This window comes from Acanthaster planci, linkage group LG02 (genome assembly GCF_054643075.1).
Source record: "Acanthaster planci isolate LZ-2023a linkage group LG02, COTS_SCS, whole genome shotgun sequence".
Lineage (NCBI taxonomy): Eukaryota > Metazoa > Echinodermata > Asteroidea > Valvatida > Acanthasteridae > Acanthaster > Acanthaster planci.
Window position 1 is genome coordinate 27,931,817 of NC_141778.1, and position 24,499 is coordinate 27,956,315.

The window sequence follows — 24,499 nt, forward strand, 5'->3', positions numbered from 1 at the left end:
TGGTGGCAGGACTGCAGTGCATTGTGGAGGGTCAAGGGGCAGTATGCATAATCAAGTCTTTTCAGTGAATTATAGTAGGCACATGGGAAATTTGCATATGTAGGCTGGGCAGGGGTAAGTATCATTTCGAAACTCGACCCACTCCACGTGGGGGAGAAATTTGACTTCTTCGGACATTTAATTGCTTTCAGGTGGCTAACAGGTCACTGACACTGTATGGAAAATTTGTGGCGTCCATACTGTACATGTGTATGGAATTCTTTCCAAATTTTTTCACAGCGGTGGATGTAATTCATTCTTTCTCAAGTTTGTAAAGTGCATATTGTTACGTGTTGAAAGATATATGTGTAAGGACACAATACTGGCTAACAAAAATGGGACACATAGGTAAAAATTCAATCTAGTGAAAGGTGTTTAATTTACTTTTAAATTATGACAATGGACCACCCTCTATCAGAAAATAGCAATGGGAAGATAATCGGCCCAAGAAATTTTCTTCCATGCAGTGCTTTCTGTAGAGGGGGACCTCATAAGTTAACGTTGGTTACGGTGTCCACTTTGCAGTCAACCATGCAATAATAAAAGTCAAAGAAAAACAATGTGGAGTTGTATTGTTGTGGTTAAGCTTTTCCTCCTTTCTGAAGGTCATCTTTAAAAAAAATGTTAATTGTTACTAATTTTACGATATCTTAATAAGGTGGACACCGTAACTAACGTTAACAAGTGTACTTTTTCACACACAACAATTTTAAATGATTTGCAGTTTGATGACTTGAGGAAAACAGCTGGTTGCGAAGCTTGCAAGTACTTCAAAGAGGACATTATCATTGACAACCAAAGAACAGATACCCTCAATTTCAAAGATCTTTGTCCTGTAGTTTAACGTTAGTTACAAAAATGACACGGACACCAAAAATTTCGAATCAAAGCTAACATTTCATGTGACAAGTTTATTATGACTTGCTTTACTGGAGCCCTCAAGGCAGTTGCCTCACCTTCAGAAAATTGCCTGTGTTACTATGTGCAGGTGTTAATACATGCACATGCTTTTTCATTTCTTGGGAGCATCTCTGTGATCTACATATCTGATAAGCCACTTCAGCCTATTTTTAGATGCCCTATATGCATGCAAGAAGGTTGCACATGAGCTTCACAGAAGTTGAAATCTTTGACATTGTGAACTTAAGTACATGTATGTATATTTAAATGTGCACCATTTGCAACATTAAACAATTCTGAGGAACAAGTAAATTGAGTCAATGACTATTTTATTTTTCATTCTAATCTTGTTTCTTAAAAACTGTATTTCATTGTGGAGGCTATACACTGACGATCCCATCTGAAGAACATGGCACATCTCATTAAATGAATTTCATTGAATTTATTCAGTTCGTGCCACCTGGGTGACTCATCTTTGCTGAAAAACTGATGAACTTTTGACTACAGACCTTAGACAAACCTCTGATGACATACTTAGACAAAACTACTTTTGGCAATAAACGTTTAAAAATACTTATTTGCATAGACACTGTATAGTGCATTAATTTTACCTACTTCTTTGCTGTCCAAGTGAAAGTAACGCAAAGATGGATCTGGAATAAGTGAACTTGGATTAACAACACACAGAATGAATTTCCTGTTAACGGTCAGATTTTTTTCCCAAACAAAACTTTGCTTATTTTTATTTGGACGATCCATGCAGTATATAACTGCCAGTTCATCACTAATGATGCGCTTGATGGCACCTGGATACCATGCATCCTCAAATGCGACGACAACTATATCCCCTGCAGTGAGCTGGCGATCGGCAGGCTCTTGTGGGGTCCTGAAATTACAGAAATGGCAACAGGAATGGTTGAAATCGAATAATCTTTGATTTAATTACTACTAAAGCTTCTTTCACGAGGACATGTGAATCTACAGACATATAATCTTATCCAACCATTGAATCTTTTTCTCCTTTCTGGCTTCTGAAATAAGATAGAAGAAAAATAAAATTCAAATAGAACAATTTTTTAACATAACCGGCAGTGGCTTGATTTGTAGAAACATAAAAAAAAACTCTAACAAGACCCCAGGGGTTCCACAAAGGCAAGTTCCCCCATCTGTGTAAACATCACTTGCCTACGTGTTACATCAACTTCGCTCCATTTACTTTTAATTCACTGCGAACTCGCCCCCATACTATTGGATGACAAGTGGGGCGAATTTTAATACGAATGGGGCGAAGTCGAAAGTGCCGGTGTGTAACGAACGTGAAACACTGATGATTTCTTGAACTTGGCAAGGCTATTCTTTAAGTTTGTTCATTTTTGTGATGGACTTTAGCTTAAAAAGTGTAAATTATTTGTCGTTTTGCAATTTCAAGCGGGACTTCAGATGTTTACTATTTTTTTCTTCTGTACGTTAAACATGGACACGATTCACACGAAACCATCCAAGCGGTCCGCTACAAAGCCCAAAAATCACCCATTGACTATCCATTAAAATCTTCCCTTTTACAATGCCATCTGACCTCTTTTCACAAAAAAATACAGAAAATAAAATCTATTTAAGTTGATACAAACCTTTTGGCTGCTCTTTTTCCGGATATTGGCTGCTCTTTTCCTGATTGTTGGAGGGAAAGCTGTCGCGCGCAGCAACTTTCTCCGTTCGTTACAAAGAGACGCGAAAGCGGCGCGCGGTGGACACGGTGCTTAAAATAGCTTTATCTCGGAAAAGACGTATTCGAGCCTAAAACAATTGACCTTTAGGTCATCCATGCAGGGTACCATTGCACGTGTACGACCACTAGTCAGACTGCGTTGATCACCAGTTAAAACATGTGGACATTTTACGTTAGTTACAAAATGGACACGAAAATTATAGCGATCGATATGCTGATGTTTTCTCATCCTCGAGGGTAATTATGGTCTAGCACACATTTTACACGATGTTTATTAAGCTCATTTCGAATAAATATGGCTTTTACAGGTAAGGGTGAGGCTTGTAAATGATGATTCTGGCCCTTTTCGTCATGGTATGGTGCGGTGGACACGATGTGAAACGAACGTTAACGCAGGTTCAGCTGCCATTTTGGAGCGTGGATTTATTTATTTTTTTTTTTGTAAAGGGCCAAAATATTACTTCATTGCTTAACTCAAAAAATATGACCATTGTGATAAAATACGTGAGCTATAAGTAAAGTAGTTGAGTTCATTAAATTTTGTTCAAGCAATGTCCCATTTTTGGGCGCCATTTTGAACTAAAATTTGCTCTTCAACGTGAATAAAAATTATAGACTCGCATTTACACTGAATTATTTATCTTTATTTATCTCTCAAATACATGTACAACTATAATCTCAAGCAAACATTGCTTGAAAATGGTTACATCATCTGATAAATTAAAGTTCATTTTTTGCATCATGAAAGTTGGCCAGTATTGTGACCTTACACATATGCAAAGTGATCTCCATGAGCTACTACTATCTTCAATGATATCATTCACTTTCATGTACTTAATCGCTTCTATGAACTGAGCCTGTTAAGTGGGCCACACCTGTAAGGGTATTGCTTTATCGGTTGTGCGTCTCCAACATCTACATGAACATTATGATATGCTACTTCCGTTTTTTCAGGTACATCAGGAAATAAATGACTATATTCTGTCATCAAATTTGACATCTCGGACTGCTGTTGCTCAGTCAAATGGTCTAACTTATCAGGGAGGTTACTTATAATCTGTGAATTATTCAACCTGAGATTAGATCCTGGTGTGTTTTCTTTAACACCATCGTCAACAGATTTTTGATCATACAGAAGCTACACGGTTTTCCTTTTTAACTTCTACATCCATATTCCTTATGTTATATGGTTTGAGCATGTTAACATGGCAGAGTTATGTAGCCTTACATGTACATCTGTCTGGAGTGCAAACCACATAATCCAGGTCATTTACTTTATGATCTAAAACATATGGCCCACTATCTTGCTTGAAGTGGTTGACCTACAACTGGTAAAAAACAAGACCTTGATCACCCACATTGAAACTACGTTCCCTAGCTTTTTGATCATACCAACACTTCATGTCATCTTGAACATTTTTTAGGTTAGTGTTAGCAAATTCACAAGTTGTTCTTAGGTGCTCTTTCAGGCGCAGGACACAAGTCAGGACACGATCCTTGGTCTCATTATCTAAGAACTTCTCCTTAGTCAGAGCTAGAGGTCCTCTCACACAAACACCAGTTCAAATGGACTGTAACCCCGGTATTCATTCACTACTTCATGAATGCCAAAAAACAACAGAGGGAGTCCCTCATCCCAATCCTTTGTGTGCTCAAATAATACGTTCTAATCATTGATTTCAAGGTTTGGTGAAATCGTTTAAGAGCACTTGGCTCTGAGGATGGTATGCACCAAGTTGTTCATGAAACACTTTCAAGGTAAAGTTGGTGCCCTGATCACTTTGAACGATTTTTGAGAAACCAAAATGTGTGAAAAACAGTATGAGAGCCTCTGCTACAGGTCTTGATTTTATGGAACACAACGGAATTGCCTCAGCATATCTGGTACAAGAACACATGATGGTAAGTATATATTTGTGACCTGATTTTGTTTTCGGTAGTGGTCCTACACAATCTACGATCACTTTACTGAACAGTTCAGGTACAGACTGCCTGAGGTTCGGCCAGCAAAAGTGCTTAAGTATACGGTCACAGGTTTTACCTACACCTAAATGTCCTGCCAAGGGTGCATCATGAGCTACACTCATACATGCGATATGGTTTTGGCACCACCACATGATGTATAATCTCCCAGTCATGATTAGCCGGGACATCTGATGGATGCCATTTACACATAAGTAAATCATCTTTGATGAAATAACACTCTGGTACCTTATGTGATTCCTCTTCACTAAGTGTCTTTTTACTTATGCGAATTAACTCAGGGTCCCTACCTTGTTCTAGAATTACATCCTCCCTATTTAGCAAGGGATCACTTGTAACATCAAACTGTGTCAGTGAGGGCTATAGCTGAGAAGCAAGAGAGGGCTCTGCCTCACAATGAAGATAATCAGACAAACTAGTCATGAATGAATCAGCTAAACCTACATCGGCCAAGATTCTATCAACTTCCTAGAAGCCTTATCTTTCCTTTCCATGGCTCTCTTAGTCATGCACGAAGGAAAAATATTGGGAAACTCTTCCTCATGTTTTTCTTTGTGATCTACACTACTTGGCCTATCAGTTACATATGGCTCAGCTACAACTTGTTCACCTGCAACATCGTTGCCTAAAAGAAGTGTAATACCTTCTAATCTTTGAGGTACATGTACAGTGTACATGTAATGTGGGGGTCACCCCTACAATCATTGGTCCTGTAACTAAGTCTGACATCAAATTAACTTGATGGAGAGGTACACTGAATACATCATTACCAACACCAGTAAGGAGCAAATTTGCTCCTATGGAAGTCTTCCCTGTCTAAGGCACTGCACCCTTTAGTACCAAGGACTGTGAAGCCCCTGTGTCCCTTAATATGACTACTGGATACTGGTGGTGAATTATCGCTATCATCAAGTGAAATGTAACCCTCACTAGTAAAGGGTAAAAAGTCCTCTCTTACTTCAGACAAGAAACCGTGGACTAAATCCTCATCGAGTTGTGAGCCCTATGGACCTAGAACAGAGGTGGTAAAAGCTACTGGCTAAGAAAAACTAGCCTGTGATTTCTTATAACTGAAACAGTTAGTTTTCACATGTCCTGTCTTTTTGCAATAAGAACAAATCAATTTGGACTTGTTAAAATCACCATGCTCCTGAATCCTCTGGTTTAGAATGGGTAATGGATTTCGAACTAGCATCTGTAGCACATAGTCGTCAGCCATAATGGCTGCCTGGTGTAGTTCCTTAACCTGCTGCTCTTCTAAATGAGCCCTAACATTGTCGGGAACACAACTTTTGAAATTCTCCAAAAGCATAACTTGCCTAAGTTTCATATAGTCCTAACCGACATTACATGAACTGAACCATTTATCAAACAAATTTCCAGAGTGTGCATGTCATGGGGCCAGTTAAGCCTATCTTCAACTTTTTCAAAGTGAGCAAACTATTTATCAATTTCCTTATCCCGAAATGGAGGAACCAATTTCATGTGCTTACTAGGATCAAAACTACTTGTCTGACGATGATTTCCAGATTATGATTGATTCTGCCTAAGTCTAGCTAATTCAACTTCAGCTTTCTGACGTTCTATCTGAATTTGTAACTCCAACTCCTTCAGTTTAATGGCAGTTGCTTTGGATTGACCAGCCTCTACCGCTGGTGATCGAACTTGCAAAATCTCTTCATCTACGAAAAACTCACCAGTATGCCCGGACCTATGGTCAGCTTTTTTCATGCTAGAGGTTACTGAAACTTTATAGTACTTGGCAACATCAAACAACTCGGACTTTTTTAAGGAGTTTGGTCTATGTAGGAGTGGTTTCAAATTCCTTAACAAACTCATCAACATCAAATTTAGCCGTCTTGTTAATTGCTGGTTTACCAACGACACAAAAAGTCGAAACAGGAAAATATGACTGGTGGGCGAGGACTGCTGTGAGGTGTGGTCCACGTCTAACATGGGGAACTGGACTGACCGCCGGTCTCGAGGGCAACGCAATGCTACTTAGCTCCACAGTACAGTGGGTATGGTCAACAGAGAACCCGGCGGGGGAGTATCTACCCAATTTATAGTGTCCTAGCATATTCCCTGTTCACTCATTATGCAAAGAGTCTAATAAAAGAAGTATTTTACAGGGCTTGACCTAGGAAGATTACAATGGCAGCCCAGGAGGATTAAGGTTCAGGCTCCAGAGGGTCAAGCTAATAATCCCCGCCAGTTGGCCTGACCCAGAAATTCTGGAATTCAAATCCTGACTGTAACAATATACATGTACACAAGTCTGAAATGTGCGCATGCACTATGCATGCATAATTTCCAGTAAAGAAGGGCTGTCACAAGCATGCTACACGTGGAGGCTGTGCCTGGTACCAGGCTGACATGCCTGCCAGACTTGGCAGTATCAAATATCCAGTTTCCTTTTTTGTCATTTTTTGCAGGGTACTGAGGTCTTATTATTGGAATAAGGAGCATGATGGTCCTTTATGAAGTGTTTAATTTGTTTGTAGCATTCTAATACACAATGTTGTAGCCTAGAAGTGCGATTTTCATTAAATGAGCATAAAAATGAGGAATCAAAAGAGGAATTGCAATGCGGGCTTGATGACTGTGAAGACAGGTGAGCGATTCTTCATACATTGGCAATACACTGCAGAAGCAGTGGCTACAAACATGGTAACAGTCACACACAAATTGTTTTGTTGATTAGCCTTTCACTTTAGCTTGCAACCAAAAAACTGCACACTATACAGTAAGTCAGGCTTATTTTGTAATTGGCTGTGACAAGTTAAATTTTAGACAACAGCTGACAGATAGACTTCCAGTCGACTTTTTAAAGAAATCGCCAGGTGAGTGGGCCTAATTCAAGATGGAAGTAAGAAAAATAATATGCTCTACTCTCATGGAACTTGCTTGATGCCGACATTTTAAACTGTTAGCCTCATATGTTCTTGCGTTAAGTTATCCCACATCAAGCAGCTGAAGACTTGTGTATTAGTTTTTGAGTCCCCTATCATTAGAGCCCTTGTTTTATTGTCAACCTTTTAGAAGAAATGTTGCTAAAGATCTATGTTTGTGGGCTAGGCTCATGATATAGGGAAATTCATCAGTAACACTCTTCCTGTGGATTAGACTGTAAAGCGTATATTTTTCATTTTCCTCATGTGCTCTTCAAAATATCAAGTTGATGCTCACCAATTCAAAAGAGCAAACATTCACGATCCCCAGAAGGTGTGAATGATACATTCGCGCTTGTAACATATCACATGATCAGTTTGTGACCAATAAAAGTTCACTATCTACATGTATGACCCTGGTATAGAGGTTCTGCATGGCAGCCATTTTTCCTGTGAGAATCCTCCGTGACAATAGCAGTTACCAGAAAGATGGTGCCATGCATAACCTCTATAACAATCAGTCATGGTGTATGTTTACAAATACACATGTAAACACCCAGCTTGGCAGCATATAGTGCAATACATGTACATGTAGGTGGACTGATGCATGCTGTGAGTGCTGCATGATCATTTGTGGATACATGTATGACCAAGATTCTAGCTCTGTTTCCATTGTTGCCAAATGTAGGATTTGTACAAAGTTTGACCAAATTATGTTGTACAGGTACATTTAGCTGAAACTTTGACTTTCAGCTGAAAGTGTGTGGTCATACATGTACATGTATAATGCTACTTTTAACTGATCTGGTACTGTTCGAAACGTCGAGTTATTCCCCGGTTCTTCTCAGAACCACACATACTCAAAGAAGAGATAAATACATGGTGTTACCACAATCTTTACTATAAATCTTGATCTGGTACTGGTTAAAAAAGCAACTGTTACTAGCAGTAATTGATTTGTTTTCTTGAAATGCATTGTGTTGTTGGCTTAGAAAGGATTCTGTGGACTTATTAAATCAAGGTACAGTTGAACATGTAAATTACTCAAGAGTTACTTAATTCCCCTATCATTAACACAAAAGAATATGCTCATTCACCTCGGGATTCAGAACTAGGAAAACAACTGTAATATTACTGAAGTGGACGCACTCAGTAGTAATTGTTGTTTTCTCAGTTGGAGAATGTTCCTACTTACGTGACCACCAAAACATTTTGCTGAAAATCTCCAAGTTCTCTCACAGTCGAACAAGCTTTTTGTTACCTTTAAAAACAAGTTTTACACTTACACTTCATGTCTTGTATGAGGTAAGCAATAATGGAACTTAACTGAACACAATTACATGTAGTTAGCATGTTTTTCATTTCCAATTGATTTGGCGTAACATGGGCCACCTGAAATGATTGCCTTAGTTACACAGTAAATTGTAGTGCAAGTCACAGATTGACGCAGTGCATAACTTTTTTTTGAATATTTCATAATTCATTGTGCAACTTACGCAATAAAATGTAACATACCAGTAAATGGATTTACACCATTGCATAATATTTTTTTACTTTGGCTGCTGTACATGTACTTCTTCAGGGAAAAGATCGATGAGCAAACAGATGAACAGGAGTCAAGCATGCATACCTTTGCACATATACATGTACAGTATGGAATGTTGCAAATATTATTCAAGAGTGTGGGTCACTGAATTTTGCTTGGGTTCTGTTTCTGTTGCATCATTAATAACTTTAATAACCATTGATTGTTCTAGACTCGGACTGAACCGAAGCCATTGTGTTTATCATAGTGGAGCCATGTTACTGCAACAGTGATCTGCACATCTAGACAATTGTTCATGGAAACCCTGAACTGATGAATAAGTACGAAGTTCTCGGCATTGTGGGCGAAGGTAATGTGCTAGTTGCATTTTCATTTCTTTGTTTATTAAAGGATCTAAAATGTGGAGGGAATGATATTTGTTACAAATGAGAGTGGTTACATGTACATGCATTTATGTGGCAACACCAAACGCCAGTCTGTCACTGCTCCAGACTAGATTACTTAGAAAAGGAATAATAAGGTAACTCCGGATTTTAGGACACTTCAAGAGACAAAGCAGTAGACATAAAAGATGCACTTCTAAACCTCGTTGACTACATTATATTAAATACTCCAAAAAGTTTTCACAGATATGCAGCATATAATTTACAATTCAATCTCCTTTCCTTTAGAACTTAGATTGTCTTCCAGTTTTGGTGATATTTACACGTTACGTCCATTCAAGTTAAATATTTCTCAAATTTGCAAAACAGTGCTAACTTCATTGATCTCCCTTCAACACTTTTGTTTGTTTACATATGATAATTTTAACTTCACTGGTTTTCCGCTAGCAATCTTGTCTGTTTATACAGCTGGCCTCAAAGTCATGTCTGTTTAAAAAAGAATCAATTATGGTTACAACTGGCTGAAGCCACACGATGCGGACAAGATAGTGGTATACCATGCTTCCAATAAGAGAGACTATGTTTGGGCTAGTACCTCACTGAAAAATCCTCTCCATGCTGTCAGGGTAGACTTCTCTGAAGTTGGTATTTGGGTTGGCAAACCACCCTGTGTGACAAGGCCATACATTATTTCTAATAATCTGTGGCTTCCAAAACATCTCTTAGTGCTCTGCACACCTAACATCTGAAATCCTTGATCAAAACATCACAATAACTTAAACATTCTCAATGCAAATTGCTGACTTCTCTTTGATCAAAATCAATATCTGTCATTTTAAGATTTGATTCCTAACATCCATTTGAAGACTCAAGTTCACTGTCTAAAAGGTCTCAATCTCATATTTTTGGGCCTCTTGGCTATTTTAAAACCATACGAATGCACAACAATTTTTAACCATTAAGCCATCATCTCAAACTTAAATTCATCATTCTTCTAGATCCTATGATAATGTTATATAAAATATTTCAATGTGACTTCATACAACTCAGCATTTTTCTTTATGGTAATGTTGTGGTTAGGACTTACGAAGACAGGAGGTGGACTGTTGTCACAAATGTCAAGATGACCATGATAAATGTCATGTATTTGGCCTTAACCACTTGCTGGGGAGCCCGCTTTCGGAGATGTTGACTTTATACACATTGCCAGGGTTCCCGAAATCAGACAGAAGAGCTGGGCCTTGTAATTAAAGACCGTGCTCGGAACAAAAGACCGAACTACTGGGAATTTCCAACATTTTTCCAGTTTTCAACAACCAAATTCCAGCTAGTGTCACTGGACAAGCAGATCAACAACTCTCGGCAGACTCTTCAAGATGCGATCCAGCCAAGAGATTTCTCCAAGATTCAAGCCCTTTACCCAGTCATCCAGCCTCCATGCCTACTAGACTACCTGCCACAAGCAGATCGAGAAATTCGCCAAGCTGTGCCCCAAACACCTTGTTTGGAATAGGCGATCCCCTATATCTTCTTTTCCACCTCAACAAGGCCAGGCCCAGCACCTTCGATCCCAGCAAGCATTCATCAAGCAGACAGTAGTGAACCTGAGCCAGCGACAACTCACAGCATCGGAAACCAAGGTCCTGTCCTTGGGCATGAACTTTGCTGTCCCACCGAAAGCCATTCCAGTTGAGGACATCATCCAATCTACAGAACCAGCGCTACAACACCTGAGCAAGGCAGCAGCAGAGGACATCCGCATCCAGATCCATCAAGCAAGACAAGCCCCTCAAGACCAACCTCTCAAGACAAGAATTCACACATTTACCACCCCCTGCCGAAAGACCCCACTCTGTCTGTTGAACGTCTGTTGAAGCAAGTTGTCACTCCAACACTCCGATGCCATCCCCTACCAGCTGTACAGACAGCTCAGACTGTTCAGCTCCACTTGCCCCAGGTTCCTTGGTCAGCTGAAGATACACAAACCAGGCACCCCACTCTGTCCCATTGTTGCCCCAAGAGGAGGTCCCACCTACAACACTGCTGAGCACCTTACCACACTTCTCCAACCCTTGGTGGGTAAATCCCTCATGCGTCCAACTCTGATCAATTTGTTCAGATGATCAAGCAACTACAACTTAGACTGCTGACACCATGGTCAGCTTTGATGTTGTTTGCCTCTTCACTAATGTCCCCACAGACCAGGCCTGCCTCATTGCCAAAGAACATCCACAGCAAGACCCCACTCTCTGTGTGCACACAGCCCTATCTCCGGACCAAATTTGTGACCTATTGTTAACCTGAGTCTCGTCAGCCAGCTTCAGATGGAAGGACAAGTTCTTCCAACAGTCATCGGGGACCGTCATGGCATCTCCTCTATCCCCAGTCCTGGCTGACATGTTCGTGGAAGTATTTGAGAGTACTGCACTCGACACAGCAGATTACCGCCCAAGCACCTGGCTACGCTATGTGGATGACACCTTCATCATTTGGTCACATGGCCTCTAGCACCTGTAAGTGTTCCTGGATCACCTCAGTGACCTGCATCCCAACATCAAGTTCACCATGGAACAGAAGGAGAGGAAATCCATGCCTTTCCTGGATGTCAAGGTCTGACGCCACTCACATACATGTAGTTCCCTGGGGCATGTCGTCTACTGCAAGCTGACCCACACAGACCGGTACCTGCACAATGCATCGTTCCACCATCCCAGCATCAAGTCATCAGTCAACCGTGCCCTGGTGCAGCGAGCCTACAAGATCTGTGACCAAGAATACATCCAAGAAAAACTCAAGCACATCTCAAGAGCCCTCAAGTGCAACAGGTACCGCCAAGACCAAGAACCCAAGGTTACCGACTGTCGGGTCTCCTATACCCAGTGTTGGAGGTCTCGAGACCTTTTTTTGAGGTCTCGGTCTTGGTCTCGGCCTACAAGAGTCTCGGTCTCGGGAGGGTTGGTCTCGGTCTCGGTCTCGGGAGGGCTGGTCTCGGTCTTGGTCTCGGTCTCAGATGCCGAGGTCTCGGGTCTCCCACCCAAGACCTGCCGAGACCATGACAGAAATGCAGAAAATGTGCAACAACAACTCACGCTCAGCCGCGGCAAAATCACGTACGCGGATCGTACGGTACATACAGCACACATACTGTATGTATACAGCAGTGCTGCTTGCAGTGCAAGTTTACCTCCGAATGAGTCTAGTTCCGAACTGCACGCAATTCCGTATGTATGCTTGGAACATGTACGACATGGTATTCACGATAAAGAATGAAATCAAAGCTGGAATGGAGACTAATGCATATTCTCCGCTTGGAGCACTGATACTCTGCGTGCAGTACCTCTTTCATTTCACTGGTACACATACATGTACGTCTGTTGTGTGTATACATACATGTACATGTACAGGTACACACTGTACTATGGACATGACACGCCGGGCTGCACGCATGCCACACATAGCATATTACACGTGGCAGGCCGACAGAACTCGTTCTCATGCCAATTGTACAAATAGAGGAGAGTGCATTCATCTTAATGACCCTTTTACACAGTTGATGAGTCAGGTACCATCAGGATAGTACAATTCTTTGTTAGAAACTTAAATTGTGGTTGTCTTTTGTCTTTCTTCACTCTTCCAAACAAAGTGTCAGGAAAGTATTCTTACGGTAGAATGTTTACACATCAGTGAGGAAACTTGGATTGGTAAAATCCTGATTTTTATATAGGCTACATGTACATGTACTTTTAATAGGGAACTGCCCACGATGTTGTGTGACCCTACTAACCTGTCCATTGATCATTACAGAGTATAACTCGTAAACTGAACTCATGCACACCTTTTGGCATAGTCCGAGCAACTCAGACCCCACGTTTTGCCTTTTTAAACATTTGGACATGGCCCGCTCACGTTAATTTTTCTATACATATGGAACACAAAAACTCTGTACATGTACATGTTTAATATACAATTATGCCATATACTCTATACAAAATTCTATAGCATCGGCAGTCCATGCCTTCATGGTCAAAATAACTGTGTGCTGTTTTTTCCCAGAGTTCAAATAAAACTCTTTCATGGAATATGTTGTGTGCTTTACATGTAAAATCTGCACATAATTTTGCTGTTTAATGCCAATTGTCCACCACATTTACCATTAATGAACTACATGTAGGCCTGTATATTGTATATGTTGTGCAAGGTCTCGGTCTCGGTCATCTTGGTCTCAGTCTCGGTCTCGAACTGCAAAAGTCTCGGTCTCGAAGTTCTGGTCTCAGTCTTGAAAGAGCTGGTCTCGGTCTTGGTCTCGGTCTCGAATGCCTTGGTCTCGGTCTTGGTCTCGGTCTCGGACATAAAGGTCTCGACTACAACACTGCATATACCCCTGACTGTCGGGTCTCCTATACCCAAAGTCAACCACCTTTGTATAAGGCAACAGTGACCCTACCATACATAGGAAACGCATCCCACAAGAACCAATGCATCCTTCATCAAGCTAACATCCGACTATTCCACACTGCAGCTAAGAAACTTCAAGCCACCCTGCAGACCCACAAGGACAAGCAAGACCATCAGACAAAAGCTGGTGTCTACAAGATCCCCTGCAAATATGGGAAGGTGTATATCCGCGTGACTGGTCAGGATTTGCCCACAAGACTCGAAGAACACATCGCCCATGGACGCAGAGGTGACTACGATAAATCAGCGATTGTCAAGCACTCAAACATCAAGGATCACGTCATCAACTGGCAAGCAGCTCAACTCATCGCTCCAGTCAGCAGATGGTACCAGAGATGCATCAGGGAAACTATTGAGATATACAAGCACGACACAGTACCCCAAGATGTTGGATTCCACATCAGCAGCATCTGGCACTCCATATTACCCTCCCAAACCAACGGGTCATCTATACCCATGGTCACCAGTTGCTCCTCCCATTATACCCAATAACACACTGCTGGGCATCAGTGAATGCACTCGGTAGCCTTTCAGCCCAGCGGATCCACATCAGCAAGCCTTTCTACTTCAGTGCACCCCTAGCATCCTCTACAGCACTTACATGTATAACCAGCATCCTCGGAGCCAGGCAACCAGTCACCCTGAGCATATTGTTCAGAACGTCGAATGTTCACCATCGGTTATTCTCAGAACTTCACACTCATAAAAGAGATATTTTCTCCTACATGGTGCAACTGCAAGCCAAACCTAATTTTTACAGTTGTCAATAGCGGAAGATATCCGTCATTGTTTTGAAAGATTATACATACAGTACCATTATTTGTGGCACTCAGCACGAGCGGATTACCACCAGGGACGAAAGCGCTCCAGTGATGAGTGATACAGTACTGCTGCACACTGGTCTGGCCCCTATTGAAAAGATGTCAGCAGCATACTGTGCCGGTCTTGGGAACAAAAGAAAATTACATAACACTGCACAAACTGGGCTCTTTTTACAAGGCAGTGGGTCAGGCTGAAATACTCAAGCGTCAATAGATGTTTTCTGTCAAATTAGTATATCCACCAGACAGTCATTCGTGTTGATGTAAATATGGATTTTTAACCCTAACCCCCACCCTAATTTTCTTACTCATAACCTGAATTCTGCAAAATCCTCCAATTCCAGAGTGTTAAAACTTCAAGTATCCCAAATCCTGCAAAATCCTCCAGTTTTATATTTATTATTAATATCAGTATTATGCCAAATCATGAAAGGGCAAGAATATCTAAGTTATACCTTCTAAAAATGGGTGTGATGTAAGAAAACAACTGACATTGTAAAGTGTACCCTTACACATTATGCGGACACTGTGAATAAACAACACACATCGAGCTCACCACTGAGGAAAATTTCCCCCTCTGTCCACTGTGGGCATTCAGCAGCTGTGGCCTGCTGACTTCAGTGGGTCACTTGCCTGTGTCACACAGCTCATGTACATGTATGTGTAGTACAGGCCCAGTCGAAAATCACTGGGAATGCCAAGGATATAGAGGCTGTGTCAGGTCACCAGAGGCCCCATTGGATTCAGTGAGCCAGAGCTGGTGAATGTCAGCTCTGGATGGAGGGGACCTGTGGTTGCATTGGGGGTGTCTGATTTCTGAGTGCTGAGCATTATGGTATAAGTGAACCCTTCTGAAGGTGAAGTTTTTTTTCAATTCAAATCCTTTTATACTCTTATTTACAATGTACATGTAGTGGCACTGGGCTGTGTCTTTCTCTTGTATTCAGCCACTACCATTGTTTCTGAGGTAAGTTATATGGGGATAAAAAGCATGAATTCCAAAGGATTGTACACTTGAATAAATTCAAATTTTCATAATAAAAAACATTTCTCAAAAGTTTACACTATTATGTAATTGATGTAAATGACTGCACTGCTGGGGCTGTAAATAAAAATGAAAATTATTGCTAGGCCCCATTCGCACATGATCAAGTCATCATGAGTTCAAGCGAAGTTAAGAATCTGCAGCACTCGCCATCTAAGGAGAAGTCAGGAGTCTTTCTGGGGAAAGTCATGAGCACGTCTGGAGACAGGAAGAAGCAAAAGAAAAAGAAGAGTGGGAGGAGAGAAAGAGATGTTGCAGGGAGCAGCAAAGAAAAGACGCCTGCAGAGAAGAAGTCAAAGGGGAAAAGTAAGGCTAAGACAAGTGCGAAACAACAGCAGCGACTCCGGGCTGCCAAAAAAGTTGAGCTCTGCCAGGCATTGAGGATGAGTGCCATTGAAGCTGGTGTAAGGATGGGGGGATCCTACAGGGCACTGGCCGATACATCTGACAGTTCAGGAGAGGAGTTCCTGGCAATGCCTATGCAGCATTGTGATCAGATGACCAGTGTCACAAGGAGCAGGAGTTGGAACAGGAGTATCAGAAGGAGGAGGAGTATCAGGAGGAGGAGTATCAGGAGGAGGAGTATCAGGAGGAGGAGTATCAGGAGGAGGAGGAGTATCAGGAGGAGGAGGAGTATCAGGAGGAGGTGGTGGAACAGGAGGAGGAGGAGTATCAGGAGGAGGAGTATCAGGAGGAGGAGGAGTATCAGGTGGAGGAGGTGGAACAGGAGAAGGAGGAGTATCAGGAGGAGGAGGAGTATCAGGAGGAGGAGGTGGAACAGGAGGAGGAGGAGTATCAGGAGGAGGAGTATCAGGAGGAGGAGGTGGAACACGAGGAGGAGGAGTATCAGGAGGAGGAGGAGTATCAGGAGGAGGAGGAGTATCAGGAGGAGGAGGAGTATCAGGTGGAGGAGGGGGAGTATCAGGAGGAGGAGGTGGAACAGGAGGAGGAGGATTATCAGGAGGAGGAGGAGTATCAGGAGGAGGAGGTGGAACAGGAGGAGGAGTATCAGGAGGAGGAGGAGTATCAGGAGGAGGAGTATCAGGTGGAGGAGGAGGAGTATCAGGAGGAGGAGGAGTATCAGGAGGAGGAGGAGTATCAGGAGGAGGAGGAGGAGTATCAGGAGGAGGAGGAGTATCAGGAGGAGGAGGAGTATCAGGAGGAGGAGGTGGAACAGGAGGAGGAGGAGTATCAGGAGGAGGAGTTGGAACAGGAGGAGGAGGAGTATCAGGAGGAAGAGGAGGAGGAGTATCAGGAGGAGGAGGAGTATCAGGAGGAGGAGGAGTATCAGGAGGAGGAGGAGTATCAGGAGGAGGAGGAGTATCAGGAGGAAGAGGAGTATCAGGAGGAGGAGGAGTATCAGGAGGAGGAGGATTATCAGGAGGAGGAGGTGGAACAGGAGGAGGAGGAGTATCAGGAGGAGGAGGAGGAGGAGTATCAGGAGGAGGAGGAGTATCAGGAGGAGGAGGAGTATCAGGAGGAGGAGGAGTATCAGGAGGAAGAGGAGGAGGAGTATCAGGAGGAGGAGGAGTATCAGGAGGAGGAGGTGGAACAGGAGGAGGAGGAGTATCAGGAGGAGGAGGAGTATCAGGAGGAGGAGGAGTATCAGGAGGAGGAGGAGTATCAGGAGGAGGAGGAGTATCAGGAGGAGGAGTATCAGGAGGAGGAGGTGGAACAGGAGGAGGAGGAGCAAAAAAAAATTAGACAGGGTAATGATGAGAATATATTGGAGGATTTGGGAGGGTTAGAGTTAAAGAATTTTAAAAACAGAAAAAAATTTCGTGGCACAGCAGAATCAACATGGATAAATGGGCCCAGTGCAAAGTCGTTAAAATGCCTAATTCTGGGGATTGGGAATGAATTTCCTGTTCTCCACAGGAACAACCTGACCCCACATTTTTTGAATCTGCTGTCTTCAGATTCTAGAAGCTGGGCAAGTTGAAACCGGTCTCTGCACTCCTACTCAGAAGTTACTCCAGACAAATCAAATTCTCATCTGTCTGTCTCTCTCAACCTACATTTATTTTAGGACTCACAACATGATACCATCAACAAAACCTTAAACGTATTTTTGTTTTCTAATAATGTAAACTGCTGATGGTACAACACGACACCCTTCTGATAGCAATAAGGTGCATTTTCGGGGAACATTACCATGGCGTGTTGACAAAGCAATCATGTGTAAAATGGGTGGAGGTTGAAAAAAGGCACAAACACTTACCGGTAGATGTATGCAGTCAGTGGCTACGGAAAGTCTCCTCAGGAATTGAATTTTATTTCAGACATATTAAAAGGCATACATGTAGACCACTAATCTTGCAAGTACATGTACCGTGATTTTGAAAAGTTCCTGGATGGGCAAGCAATGGATGAAACGATGGATGGCATTGCATTCAATGCATATTACAGAATTTTAGACTCAAGTCACTTGGCCTGGACTCAAGTCAGACTCCAGTCATTATTTTTGTGACTTGTTACTTAACTGGTAACTACAGTGTATCTGTTTTTGACTTATGACTTGACTTGGACTTTCAAAAAATGACTTGTGACCTGACTTGGACTTGCACATTATGACCTGTTACCAATGCAAGTCAGCAAACTATTTAATCAAACTCATTTACAGTTTTAACCACTTGCTGCCGAGTGCTTTTTTTTAACCGTTATATGCGCTGCCGGGCTCTTTTTTCATATTTTCGTTTTTCAAAAATCTTCAAAAATTCATATCTTTTTTTTCTGAACGCCTAAACCCCATAAAATGGGTGTCCCGTGGCGAGTCTAGCCCTCACAAGCAACCTCCATTGACCCTTCGGTTTTGCGGCCACGCCGCCCGCTCTGTGTAGAGCCCCCATTGTGTGCGTTACATAAGGGCTCGTTTGCTCCGGGCCTTGGCCCAGTGCGTTGCTATGCTGCCGTGTTGCTATGCAGAGCGATTGACGGTCAAGACCCCAGCGTGTATTATGCGGTGAGTGAATGGGAAGCTGTGCACGTGCACTGGGCTTGAGTGAATGGGAAGCTGTGCACGTGCACTGGGCTTTGTCAACTGTTCAGTGAGTGCGGGCAATGACGGACAAATGAATTCATGCTGTAAAAAAGGGGTCTAAAAGTGTGTCTTTTTCGTGGCGCTGCTGCGTGTAACTTTCGCTATTTTTTGAAGCTATTGGGGTTATTTTCTGTTATATATTTTCCCATCTACCAAACTTATATCCCCCCCAAACCACTCTCATATTTTATCTCCCAACTTGTTCATTTTCCCTCCCGTAGTGTAAGATATTCCCTTCCCAAACCTTATTTCCCAAACCATTTCAAGTAAAATTTAGAAACCAATAAAATAAAGTACACATAGAAATACACACAGACAAATATTTGGAGAGAACTTCTTTTTCTCTTATTTTCTTGTCATTTCTCTTGTGTTTTCTTTTCTCATTGAAGTAGTCGAACTCATAAAAGTAGTAAAATAAATTTCAACTCTTTCTCATCGAATAAAAATCAAACACCGGTGCAAGGAATAGAAAGTACTTTCCAGAAACTTTGTCTTTTTTGTCATTTTTTTCACATGCTGAAAACATGACCACCTAGTAAAACCATTACAAGGAAATGTGCCACTTTTTCAAGAGATGAAAATACTACATCCTCAAAGCAGTACGTTCCAGAAACTTTGTCTTTTTTGTCATTTTTTTCACATGCTGAAAACATGACCACCTAGTAAAACCATTACAAGGAAATGTGCCACTTTTTCAAGAGATGAAAATACTACATCCTCAAAGCAGTACGTTCCAGAAACTTTGTCTTTTTTGTCATTTTTTTCACATGCTGAAAACATGACCACCTAGTAAAACCATTACAAGGAAATGTGCCACTTTTTCAAGAGATGAAAATACTACATCCTCAAAGCAGTACGTTCCAGAAACTTTGTCTTTTTTGTCATTTTTTTCACATGCTGAAAACATGACCACCTAGTAAAACCATTACAAGGAAATGTGCCACTTTTTCAAGAGATGAAAATACTACATCCTCAAAGCAGTACGTTCCAGAAACTTTGTCTTTTTTGTCATTTTTTTCACATGCTGAAAACATGACCACCTAGTAAAACCATTACAAGGAAATGTGCCACTTTTTCAAGAGATGAAAATACTACATCCTCAAAGCAGTACGTTCCAGAAACTTTGTCTTTTTTGTCATTTTTTTCACATGCTGAAAACATGACCACCTAGTAAAACCATTACAAGGAAATGTGCCACTTTTTCAAGAGATGAAAATACTACATCCTCAAAGCAGTACGTTCCAGAAACTTTGTCTTTTTTGTCATTTTTTTCACATGCTGAAAACATGACCACCTAGTAAAACCATTACAAGGAAATGTGCCACTTTTTCAAGAGATGAAAATACTACATCCTCAAAGCAGTACGTTCCAGAAACTTTGTCTTTGTCATTTTTTTCAAAGGTTGAAACTATGACCACCTAGTAAAACCATTACAAGGAAATGTGCCACTTTTTCAAGAGATGAAAATACTACATCCTCAAAGCAGTACGTTCCAGAAACTTTGTCTTTGTCATTTTTTTCAAAGGTTGAAACTATGACCACCTAGTAAAACCATTACAAGGAAATGTGCCACTTTTTCAAGAGATGAAAATACTACATCCTCAAAGCAGTACGTTCCAGAAACTTTGTCTTTGTCATTTTTTTCAAAGGTTGAAAACATAACCACCTAGTAAAACCATTACAAGGAAATGTGCCACTTTTTCAAGAGATGAAAATACTACATCCTCAAAGCAGTACGTTCCAGAAACTTTGTCTTTGTCATTTTTTTCAAAGGTTGAAACTATGACCACCTAGTAAAACCATTACAAGGAAATGTGCCACTTTTTCAAGAGATGAAAATACTACATCCTCAAAGCAGTACGTTCCAGAAACTTTGTCTTTGTCATTTTTTTCAAAGGTTGAAAACATGACCACCTAGTAAAACCATTACAAGGAAATGTGCCACTTTTTCAAGAGATGAAAATACTACATCCTCAAAGCAGTACGTTCCAGAAACTTTGTCTTTTTTGTCATTTTTTTCAAAGGTTGAAAACATGACCACCTAGTAAAACCATTACAAGGAAATGTGCCACTTTTTCAAGAGATGAAAATACTACATCCTCAAAGCAGTACGTTCCAGAAACTTTGTCTTTTTTGTCATTTTTTTCAAAGGTTGAAACTATGACCACCTAGTAAAACCACCAGAAATGACATATTGTTTTCTACTAGATAAGTGGGGCATCAAGTCAAAACACATGAAAAACGCAAAATATAATGTCAATGAAAATGTCCATGAAAATAAATGTTCAAAGTGTCAATTAGTGGACAGTGTGGTACTCCTTGAAGCAGGGGGCGACGCAGAGGGGCTGGTGGCACGTGTCGCACTCGAAGTGCGTCTTCTTTCGCAGACCACGGGAAGCGCAGAGGACACACCGCCGGTAGCGGAAGTCGCCATAGCTGGTCCTCTCGAAGTCCACGGGGAAGTGTCGGCCGACAAAGCGGGAGTTGCTGACTGGTGGAGTATCGTGCTGAGGGCGGTACTCGGGCAAGGGCTCGTCGAACAGCAGCTCGCGGACAAGACCCAAGCGGTAGTCGAGGAAGGAGAGGCGGTGACCAACGGCCAGGTACACGGCGTAGGTGTTCACCAGCGTCAAGTCGAGCAGGTAGAAGAAGAGCTTCTTGTACCACTTGAGGGACTTACGAGTTGCTCGATGATTTGCCGCTAGTTGGTCGCTCTTGTCAACGCCCCCCATCAGGGCGTTGTACTCGATGACACAGGTCGGTTTCTGCTTTTCCTGCCCTGTCCTGTCTTGCTTGCCGGTGCCACGGATGTCTGCCGTATGCATGGTGGAGAGCATACGGATGTTGCGCTTGTCTCGCCACACCATGGCCAGGAAAGAACCGCTGACACCCAGGTCGGCCGACCGGGACGCTGTTTCGCCCCGCTTCAGCTTGACGAACTGCAGGTCTTTCGGCATCCCTTTTCTGTTCCCCATGACGGTGCCGACGACGTTGAACTTCTGGTTGTGAAGTCGTCGAAACAAATCGGGACTGCTGAAGGCCCGGTCGAGGGCAAGGTTGTAGCCCTTACCACTTAGGTCGTTCACCAGGTCCATCACCACTTGTGTAGTTGCTGGGAGGTCTCCTCTACTTTGGCCGGTGTAGATTTTGAAGTTGTAGCAGTACCCAGCGGCACTCCCGGTGCTCTGGCACAACTTGTACATCTTGATGCCGAAGCGGGCCCTCTTTCTGGGGTTGTAGGTAGCGAAGCGGAGACGCCCGTAAAACTTCAGCAGGGAGTCGTCGACGGAAATGTCCCGTTGAGGAACATAGACAGTGGCAAACTTCTGAGCAAGATGGTCGACGACTGGGCGCACTTTGAAGAGGCGGTCGGTGCAGTCATCTGGCATGGCGGTGTTATCGTTGAAGTGCAGGGACTGCAGGATGGCAAGGAAGCGATCTCGGGGCATGACGGACGGGAATAGGCTCATCTTCAGTAGTGGGTCGGTGGACCAGAAGCTATGAAGGGTGGGGTGCTTCGCAATGCCCGTCATTATGCAAAGGCCCAGAAAGGCCTTCAGTTCTCTAATGTTCAGATCAGTCCATGATCGCATGTGCGCCGATGTCGTAGCGGGCCTCTGCACGGCATACCGGTTGCTCTCTTGCACTATCTTGTTGTAGAGAACATCGTCAAAAAACAGTTCAAAGGCTTCACTGCAGGTCGAGCTGCGATGCAGGCGGGGGTCGACGGCACCACCATTACCGGTGAAGCCGTACTTCAGCGGTGTACTGTCTTCATCTGTCCACTGGAACGGTGCGGCACTGCTGCTGGTCGACGCGGCGGTCTGTGTACGGGACTGTCTCTTGCGCTTGGCATATACCGCCAAGGGTACATCACTGTCAATTTCTGTACTTGACTGTACTTGAACAGGTGACGGCGGTGATGAAAAAGACGAAGAAACTTCATCTGAACTCAGATAAAACTCGCTTTCACTGGAAGAACTCGACTCTCCGGATATAACTTCAGCCATGTTGTCTGTACTCTAAATAACACGATACCCAATATGAACACACGCGAACACTGCAAGGCGTTTTTATTCTCAAGCAGCGAGGGCCGTGCCCTGTCAGTCAACGTGGCAAGGGCCAGCAGCGCCCGGGCCGGGTCATTCATGGGGCGCAGGTGCATAATGAGCCCGCACAGCCCGCGCTTTGTCTTCGGTGCAGTGCAGCGATAATCCCCTGCGAGCGCCCGGCCGCGCGAACAAATGCGCTCTGCTAAACAATACACGGATTACCTTCGCTAATTGCAGCGCTCTGCGCTGAAAGAATACAGGGATTGATTGGCAGGGCCCAGCAGCTCTCAGGAGCTCGTACTTTTATTCAAGGCTTTGATAAGTTCGGTCACCCCGGCTATAAAAGAAGTTCGGTCACCCCGGCTATAAAAGAAGTTCGGTCACCCCGGCTATAAAAAAGTCACAATTCACCGGCCAATGATGGCCTAAACTTTTTAACTGACAGCCCCAAACTTTTTTAGGAAACGCCCAGCAACTTTTTTTTTTTTATAGTAAAGTTCCGATCTCGGAGTCCCCGGCCCCAAATATAAGGCCTATGGCTCCGTTACCGGAGCCCCCGGCACGAAGTGGTTAAACTGGGTCTATCAACTTAAGCCTTAAAATAATGTCTTTCCTGCCCAAGGCTACGTCTGTATCACTTAGCTGTTGTAGACTTGCAGGCGATTTTGTTTGGCAGTGCTTACGTTTTTTATTGTGGAGGCATGTGGCTTAGTGGTTAGGGTTTGTAGCTTCTGATGATAGGGTCAGGGGTTCGAATCCAGCTGGTGGCAGCTTGTTGTGATCCTGGGCAAGTCACTTTACTCCTGTGTGCCTCTTTCCACTCAGGAGTATATTGGTACTTGTGAGGGCAGACACATATATGTTTAGCTGTTTGCGCCCAAAAGGCAGTACTGGGCTAGTACACTCCCCAGGGAGCTGAGATGGTTTCAGGAATGTTCATAGATGTGTGGGGTCCAGTGTGCAGGGCTAATAATGGCGCTTTGAAACATTGTGGAAAGTGCATTACAGATGTTGTAATTATTAATGTTGTAATTATTTATTGTTCCCCCTGCCCCGACTTTCCGGGGGGGGGACCCAATCAGTTCATGATGTCACTTAGCCTAGAATTGAAATCAAAAATGGTGTCCTGATCTTGAATACTGAAATTTCTGTGCAAAATGCTGCATGTATGTGGTTGTAACATGCTTTTAAGACACGGCTTTTATTATTATTTTGTAACAACTTCCCATGTTCAGATAGCTGTTGAACATTCACCCTGTAAATTTCCAGTTTGAGGAAGCAGTGGGCAAAATTTGCAGTACTAAAGTGAGTGGAGACATCATGCGTGCATAGTTGGTTCCTATATTATTGCGGTACCGGGGGTAACTTATTATAAATTTTCAATTATTATTATTAACTATCATCGTGGTATCAGAAATTTTGAATTTTGCATGTCAGTGAGTTCACAGTCAGCAATATTTACCCAGGAAATCAATTAATTATTAGAAGTGAAAACTCTGCAAGTTCTTTAAGGTTTGATAATGTTTAATAAAAGATGTTATTCTTCCGAAATTTGAAAATTGTCTTTCATCATGTCTGTCATTACCGTCTGTCTCTTTAACTGTTATTTCTGATGCCG

General features: G+C 42.6%; 2 protein-coding genes and 1 long non-coding RNA gene across 10 annotated transcripts in view; 2 read left to right on the top strand and 1 right to left on the bottom strand.

The window, feature by feature from the left end:
* LOC110977157 (uncharacterized) overlaps positions 1-24,499 on the top strand; it is a 167,315-nt gene that overhangs the window by 26,016 nt on the left and 116,800 nt on the right. For 6 of the 8 annotated variants that reach the window (XR_015424342.1, XM_087132999.1, XM_087133005.1 and 3 more), the window contains exon 3: positions 9,297-9,434. Coding sequence is in view for 5 of the 8 variants with exons in the window: in XM_087132999.1 (XP_086989125.1) it covers positions 9,398-9,434 (37 nt within the window). In the remaining 3 variants the exon portion in view is untranslated. Of the gene's footprint in view, positions 1-9,296; positions 9,435-24,499 lie in introns of those variants that run through there. The other 2 variants (XM_087133001.1, XM_087133002.1) reach the window with 1 other exon arrangement.
* On the bottom strand, positions 395-2,951 carry LOC147800097 (uncharacterized). The gene is made up of 2 exons (XR_015424530.1): positions 2,568-2,951; positions 395-1,825 (listed from the first exon to the last, which is right to left on the bottom strand). It is a non-coding gene; the product is annotated as an uncharacterized LOC147800097 (long non-coding RNA).
* LOC147800098 (uncharacterized) lies at positions 9,459-16,378 on the top strand. The gene is made up of 2 exons (XM_087133007.1): positions 9,459-12,293; positions 13,988-16,378. Exons 1-2 carry the CDS (start codon positions 12,161-12,163, stop codon positions 14,413-14,415), a joined length of 561 nt encoding a protein of 186 aa, XP_086989133.1. The 5' UTR covers positions 9,459-12,160; the 3' UTR covers positions 14,416-16,378.

Excerpts from the sequence above, each read along its gene's own strand:
- LOC147800098 (XM_087133007.1), top strand. The coding sequence starts at position 12,161 with ATGCATCGTTCCACCATCCCAGCATCAAGTCATCAGTCAACCGTGCCC. Across the intron at positions 12,294-13,987 it reads AGAGCCCTCAAGTGCAACAG|CTAAGAAACTTCAAGCCACC; the intron begins GTACCGCCAAGA and ends TCCACACTGCAG.